Source organism: Trematomus bernacchii, unplaced genomic scaffold (assembly GCF_902827165.1).
Source record: "Trematomus bernacchii unplaced genomic scaffold, fTreBer1.1, whole genome shotgun sequence".
Classification (NCBI taxonomy): domain Eukaryota; kingdom Metazoa; phylum Chordata; class Actinopteri; order Perciformes; family Nototheniidae; genus Trematomus; species Trematomus bernacchii.
Window position 1 is genome coordinate 6,915,639 of NW_022987698.1, and position 7,564 is coordinate 6,923,202.

General features: G+C 38.7%; 1 protein-coding gene across 1 annotated transcript; it reads left to right on the forward strand.

Moving 5' to 3' along the window:
* The first annotated feature begins 441 nt into the window (after window positions 1-441).
* LOC117489725 (protein shisa-5-like) lies at window positions 442-3,225 on the forward strand. Its single transcript, XM_034139246.1, has 5 exons — window positions 442-1,033; window positions 1,205-1,358; window positions 1,523-1,674; window positions 2,117-2,272; window positions 2,719-3,225. The coding sequence occupies exons 1-5, from the start codon at window positions 967-969 to the stop codon at window positions 2,856-2,858; spliced, it is 669 nt and encodes a 222-aa protein (XP_033995137.1). The 5' UTR covers window positions 442-966; the 3' UTR covers window positions 2,859-3,225.
* The last annotated feature ends 4,339 nt before the right edge of the window (window positions 3,226-7,564 follow it).

Here is a 7,564-nt window from a genome sequence, read left to right on the forward strand (position 1 = left end):
CAGATGGATCAATACATTAGCTTTTTTGTGTGCATAACTTACTGTCACATTGTTCTCTGGTTTGTTTTTCTTGACATTTGCTCTACAGGGTCTGGTTTTACACCCTTAAATCTATGCAAGATAATGTAGATAATGAAAAGGGTGATGATGATGATGATGATGATGATGATGATGATTGTTCTCAAACGTATTACCCATGCTTGCAGCTATTGATGCCATGGCTCAATAGGGGTCAAGTCTTTCAGCCACCCCACCTGTTATAAGTTAATGTTGTTAAGTATGCTTGGAATGAATCATATTAGTGTACACCTTTTTGTATTTATGTCATTGTAATATGTTAATAAGTAAATAAGGAAGGCATATCTCTAGATCAGTTGTTATGACAGTAGTGACAATATACTTAAAACTTCTAATACAGTCTAATATGTTTTTTTCATACTATATCATGCATACTATGATCACTAGCCTACGTTTTGAGTTTGAATGTCAACAATCTTTCTCCAAAATATCTGACACCTTTTGGAGTTAACTTTTGATTTAGATCTTCAGTCATTCAGGGTGTGGAGGGAGAAGTTGGGAAATAAGGAAAGTGCCAAAGAACAATCAAATAAAGAGTGGGTGGATGCAGAAAACAATACCAGTAGTAGATCTACCTGGGGCTTAGGTTTCAATTCAAGTTGGTTTCAATTTCCAGGGTTTCCTTTATACCATACAGAGACATCTTCTTAAACTTGCAACCAAATTACATGTTAATTAAAGTTGTGCAGCTTAATGGAAGTGAAGCATAGCCAGATTGCCGATAAATCATTTAAAATGTTATCTTGCATACATCCAGTGGCGACTGTTTCTTGTGAAGTAAGGAATGCTGTTGGACAACTTGTTTAGGGTGGGACAGACAGACAGGTTGACCGAGGTTTCTCACTGCAGAGGCAGATTCACTCCTTGTTACACCATATCACAGCAGTTATGGTTTCAGGTGTGTTGTTCAGTCTTGTGTGTGCTCTCTGTGTGATCCTGATCCCGGCTGTATGGGGTGAGTTTTATTTTGTTTTTTTATACAAACATAGAATCCTAAGAACTTCCTCAGTCAGTCAAACATTTTTAACTAATATAACACAGTCATTTATTTATCATCAGTACAGTTTTACTCCTAAGTCCATCACCATCACAACTCTTTACCAAGACCATGTGTTTTATGTTACAGCGGATGATTGTAGCAGCTATGTGGACTCCGATGGTAACCAACATAATACTCAGCAGTGTGGCATATATTGCTGTGGAAACTGTCAAAAACAATACTGCTGCAGTGACAAGACAAACCGTTTCAGACGATCAAAACAAAAACTCTGTGAAGGAAGGTGAGTTTTTGTTTTGAACCTGCGTTTAAATGAATTTAGTTTCAGGATAAGGAAAACAACTTTTTATTTCAAAACTAGATTTTTCTGGGATTGTGTTTTGTATAATGTGACATATAAATAGGTTGATTAATAATTAAGTGTTTTCTTTTGCCCAACTGTTCTAGCCTTGCAAAACTTTCCAACCCTATTCCAATTCTTGGAATCATCTTAGGGTCTGTTAGTCTTATCATCTGCGTGGTTGTCATCGCCTGCTGTGTGATTCCTTGCTGCTTCTTCTACAAGAAATGCCGAAAAGGACGCAACCAAAGGCCCCGAAGTAGGTCACATTTTTTGTTTCAGTAACATTTGTGGAGGACAACTTTGTTTAAAAATAATGTTATGTAGGCTACTGGATCTGCAGGCTGTAACATTTGAAGGAATTTGGCTTCATGGGAAATGCGGTTATTCACTTTCTTGCCAAGAGTTATATTGATAGATAAGAGATAAGTTTGATAACGATCTCCTGTGTAAGCTAAGCTAAATATGAAGTTAGCCAGCAGCATGTTAACTTAACTTGGAACAGGTGAGGTAAATCAAAACGGTTAGCCTGGCTCTTTCCAAAGGTAACACTATCTGTCTACAAGCCCCTTTAAGTTTGAAATATTTCTATTGAACAAAAAAACAATATTTTCTCTCACTATATAGTGACACAATTTGACTCAGCTGAGTATTGGTACCTTGTTTTTTAAAGCAAACTCAACCTATGACTTTACCTACAGCTGCAAGAAACACCCCCACTGTTGTCAACGTGCCGCAGCAGCCACACCCCCCTCCTGGATATCATCCGTCCTACCCCGGCTACCTTTTTGTACCTGCTCAGCCTGGATATGGAGGCGTGCCCCTCCCTTCAGCACCACCTTCATACTTGGAAGCCGGTAAGTTATTTGATGACATTTATTATCTTAGCATTGGCTTGTGCTTGCAAAAGGAATCAGGCTGAGAGGAATAAATGGGTGTAGCAGGCTTGGTTGATTTCACCCAGCAATCTAATCCACTTGGGTGTTTAGTTTCAGTTTACTGTCCTTTACCATATCTAAATCTGATTTCCTTTAGAAAGTTTGTTGATTTGAGGGAAAAACATCAAGGCTTTGAAAGTTGAAAAAATAATAGTCATACTACACATTCCTCATTGAAACTGCTTTCCATTAATTTTTGTACGCAAGGATTAAAAACTATTTAATACTTTTTTTATTCGTTCAATCACAAAAATAAAAAACAAGATCTGTATTATCTTTTTTATAATTGTTACATGCAAGCAACACACCGTTTTAGTAACAACAAACCAAATCAAAGTTATTATATATATTTCTTTTCATTTTAGCTGATCCAGCTTGCTCTCCATCTGCATACACTCCCGGGCTGCCGATGGCTTCCTACCCCGGCCAGCCCTATGCCCCGCCTCCACATTCAGAGGAATTTGCACCGCTGCCCTACAACCCCTCTTATGGCCCAGACCCATAAACTGGAGAGATTATTAGACCAAACCGCTTCATGTCGAAGAACAATGTTTCGCCACTGTTTTCACAGGAAAGAGAAATGTGTGGATCAGTGGAAATCCCCTTTACAGGATTCCAAATTGAACTATTTATTGGGAAACACACAACTTACAATATAATCTTGTCAAACATTTGCCATATCTTGCTGCTGCTGCTTTCTATGGGTACGTTTGTTTGAAATATAGATTGTGTAATGGACATTTAAATGTATGCATTCAAAAAAAATAGGGCCACTTTGAGTGTTTAATAAAACAGCTGTTTGTGCTGTGTACCAAAACACACACATTTCAAGTTAGGAGACAGAGAAATAAAGAAAAAACCTACAAAAACCTTAAGCATGGGTACTGTTAAGGCTTTATTTATTCTGTGGATTATGTATGTATTAACAATTCAGATTTTATCATATTTTCCTAAAATATATTACTTAAATTAGTTTGTTGATAATCAACTTAGGAGTTTTAAGATTGTCCTCGTATAAGAACTGTAGTGTCATAGGAATTGCTGAAGTTATCATGAAACTACATTAAAAATGCTTATTTCTTAATGTCCTCTACCTGCCACTAGAGGTCGCCTCTGACCTATATCTGTTGGATATACCAGGTCTTGTTATCAAGCATATTGTTTCACATGCAAAACAATTAACCTATGACTTTTATTTTGTCTCATTTTGATTATGCGTACCATAGGGGCTGGATTTTTAACCACAACAGATGTTATGTCGTCCTGTTTCTTTTTAGGGATGATCGTAGAATGTACCACAGCACTGAAGTAAGATTGTGTTGGGTCACACCAGTTGAATATTTTGTATGAATTATTTTTATGAACACATTTGAAATGATGTACAAGATCGACTGAAATAATTAATCACTTAGTCAATTAAATAACAGAAACTGGATAAGCAGATATTTTGTAAATCATTAAATACAAAATATATCATGGTTCCAGACTCCCAAATGAATCGCTGCAGTTGATTTGTGATTGATTTCTATTGTATTAACTGTAACAAACCATGGCATTTTTGTGCATTAACTTATATTGTCTTATATTTAAGACCAAGTACATTTTTAGGATTAGATTTAAAGGAAAGCTTTTCAATACTTCCTTTATTAAGTTTGATTGTTAATGTTTTTTTTGCACTGTGTTATAAAAAAATGTTGTTGGTCTTTTTGCCGTCTCGAGTGCAACATTATTTATGGCTGCAGTGTGTGAGTATGCAAAGTTTAGATTGTATTTAGACTCAAGACTTTTTGGAGCTTTGCAGTAATGCATCAAATCAATGGAGAAATGTAGTGGCTTGCTTCTCAGACTGTCTAACAAATAAGTCAGTGTAAGATAGAAAAATCCATAATGTTGTAGCTCAATGTCATTTTATACAGTCTGACAAAACCACTGCGCTCAGTTTAGCCTTTTCCTTTGAGACCATGTGCAGTACAGTAGCAAGAGTGGGCATGCTTGCATTTAATCCCATAATAACCAGCACCACTCCCTCTTATAGCATCCCACACTTTCCATTAATCAATACACTAATAGTGCTGACTGCGGCTGTCTCAGTCATCGTACTGAAGGGGGGCTATAACAGGAATAATGACCCTGCCCGTATGTACTTCTCCCTGCTTGCGTCTAAAATAAGATCTCTCCTTGAAGTGTGGCTCAGACTGCTAATGAGCACTTCGCCAGTGTCATGGACGTCGTGGCAGATCATCTTTACAGCCAATATCCTCCTCTTCTCCATCTCTTTCTTCTTCTCTCTTTCCCTTTCTTCTGTCCTTCTCTCTGACTATGCTCTGTTCTGTCTAAAGGAATTCTTGTCTGGCTTCCTGCCTGAGCTGCTATTAAGAAGTGTTCAGCATTTCTCCACACCCCACACCATTCCTACTTCTTTCTTCTTTTCTTTTGCTTGTGGAATCCTTCTAGCATTTATATCTGAAGCTGGACAACGGCCAGGGTGCACTCTATGTTATTGGATATCAGTAATCAACCTTTCGATTAGATTTGAGATATTCAGTGAGGCCACTAAGTCAGTGAGCTGTGTGTGGGAACAACTGCTGTAAAACTCCCATTACGTGCTCACGCTCAGGCCAAAATGCTCCGCAGAGATACAGGCATGCCGAACTTTCCCACATGCTTGGAAACACAAACAGACTTGACAGCATTGTTTATGTTTTGATCATTTTAAATCTGTTATCTGTTACCAAAGATAATGAATAACATGTTTCCAACATTATTTATATGTTGCTATTTATCCATCTTTTCCATCACTAAAGATAAGTCAACAGTTAGGGTACAAAAGACTGAACTATTAGCGTTGTCGCTTGAGGGTCATGGCAATGTCGGTCAGTTTGTGTAATAATACTGTGGACCAGACTGAAACTCATCCATCCAAAGTCATCCACTATTGGATGGATGGCATGAAATTGTGTGCAGACATTTATTGTCCTGAAGATGAATCCTACTGATTGGTCGGTGACTTAAGAACTTTTCAATTAGCGCCACCATATTCCATTTTGTTTAAAAGTCCTGGCAATTATTTGATGGATCTCCATGACATTTGGTACAGAAAATCTTGTCCCCCCCCCCCCCCGTTAAACTTATGGTGATCTCATGACTTCTTATTTAACATCTTAAAGTAAAAATTATACTACAGTATGTCCAATAGTTTTGTTTATGGCCAACAACTACAAAAGTATAATAGCATTGCTTAACTCTCCTTTATTTTAAATGCCGATTAGCACATGAAAGCAACATGCTACGCTTAAGTGGTTGACACTGGACATGGTTAACATCATACAAGTTAAATGTAAGGATTGTCATTGTGTGCATGCTAGCATCCTTACATTGGCATTTAGCTCAAAGTGCAGCCTATACAGAGCTGCTAGCATGGCTGTAACTCTTTGTGTTGTTATCAAAATATTGTCTGTGTCACCAGAGAGAATGCTACTGGATTTCACCTTCAGAGCCAACAATATATAGGCTTTTAAATAGACAAAAAGCTAAAACTAGTTCTTATTCTGAACGTGTTGTAGTTGCCAGTGTGTAAGGTTGTTAGCTAACATAATACAGCCTGAGTTTAGCAAATACTCATTGATGTAAATGTGGAGGATGAAGTCATAAAAACCCCTTACCAAGTGTACCTGGCCTGTATGAAAGCTCATCAGCACGTTTTAATACCACACAAGGGCAGCAGGGGGCAGAGGGTGTTTGACACCAAAAGGTGGTTCATGATGCCAGCCAGATCACATGAGAGGAATTCAGCCTCCTCCTTTCAGTAACCTGGTGTGTTGTAGACATTGATGATAGTGCCAAGAGACACTAATCTTGACAGTCTTAAGATGTGTTTTAGTCAGCTAGCTAGAGAATCAAGCAAACCCTCTAAAATGTAAGTTGTGGTAGTCCCTCACTGCGAGTTTATGCATACCAAACATGAAACTCGACAGAAAAGACTTGGACGTCTTCTTTGTGTTGGCACTGTGAGAAGTTTACGTGCAACTTCAAGTATTGTGTTCCAATCTCTGTAATGGATATACAATCTTTGATAATGTGATATCCCCTCCCCTATATGATCTAGTTCTACTGAGCACAAGGAAGTCAGACCTGTGGGATGAGTTGGAAAAAATCTCATCTTGGCCTTAATATTTAAAATATTAATATCTACCTAAAACCTTATAGGCTGAATAAAATCTATTCAAACAAATGTTTTTATCCAAAATAGCATCCTAACTAGAAAGGTGACACACACAAGTATTACATTATCGCACATTGTTGGAGTGCAACTGCTGTGTGTGTGTGAGGTTTATAGTCTGGAACAGTTGAGGTGACACACTGACAGCTGCAACCAGATTGTCTCAAGAGAAACAGAAATCAGCTGGTTAAAACGGCAGCTGTGGGTAAAAGGTCTGGGATTATGCTGCCGGTTTGAGCTACCTGTATTAAAAAGAATTGTGTTAAGGCATCAATTTGTTTCAGTAGTAAATAGCAAAATCACAATTGATGTGCTTTGATGAAAGCCTGCAATTCTCCTGATTATGTCTCATTGCTCTGTCAAAGCACATCTCTCCCGCTCTCCCTTTTTTAAAGAGGAGCTAAAGGTCTGTAATAAAGTTTCTTGGGTCACTGTGCACATTTAGGCCCCTTTTGTCTCCTATTCATTGCAGATCGAGTCAGACGTCAAGGCTTTCAAGCTCAAAGTAAGAACAAAGCCTTAAAGATTTCTCTTCTGTCTGGCTTTTTAACTTTAAAGCTTGTGCCAAAAGTGTTTTTGCCTTGTTTGATCCACAGATCTACAAGCACCTGCAGCAAACAGTGGCCACAGAAAGAGGTGGACCATGTGAACTAAAACAGATAAAACAGTCTGCTGTCTTTTCACCCTGTCCCTCTCTATTGAGTAGCCTCCAAGTATCTTGACAACCTTGCCTGGTATTTTGGCAGCAGTCCCTTGAGTGTTGATGTCAGCTGAGAGAGGGGAGGGAGGGAGGGACAGAAAGAGAGAGGGGAGGGGGAGGAGTGAGGGGGCTATTCAAGGCACTTGTCCTCTGTCTCCCTCTGAGCACAGAGGAGGGGGAGGCGCACATGAATTGAGAGAAACACACTCACACATTTTCACAGCCTGCTCTTCAGACTGACAGCAGCAAACGGAGTTGGGAGGCAGCACGGTGCATCAAGGCGGGGAAATAA

Excerpts from the sequence above, each read along its gene's own strand:
- LOC117489725 (XM_034139246.1), top strand. The coding sequence starts at position 967 with ATGGTTTCAGGTGTGTTGTTCAGTCTTGTGTGTGCTCTCTGTGTGATC. Across the intron at positions 1,034-1,204 it reads CCTGATCCCGGCTGTATGGG|CGGATGATTGTAGCAGCTAT; the intron begins GTGAGTTTTATT and ends TTTATGTTACAG. Across the intron at positions 2,273-2,718 it reads ACCTTCATACTTGGAAGCCG|CTGATCCAGCTTGCTCTCCA; the intron begins GTAAGTTATTTG and ends TTTTCATTTTAG.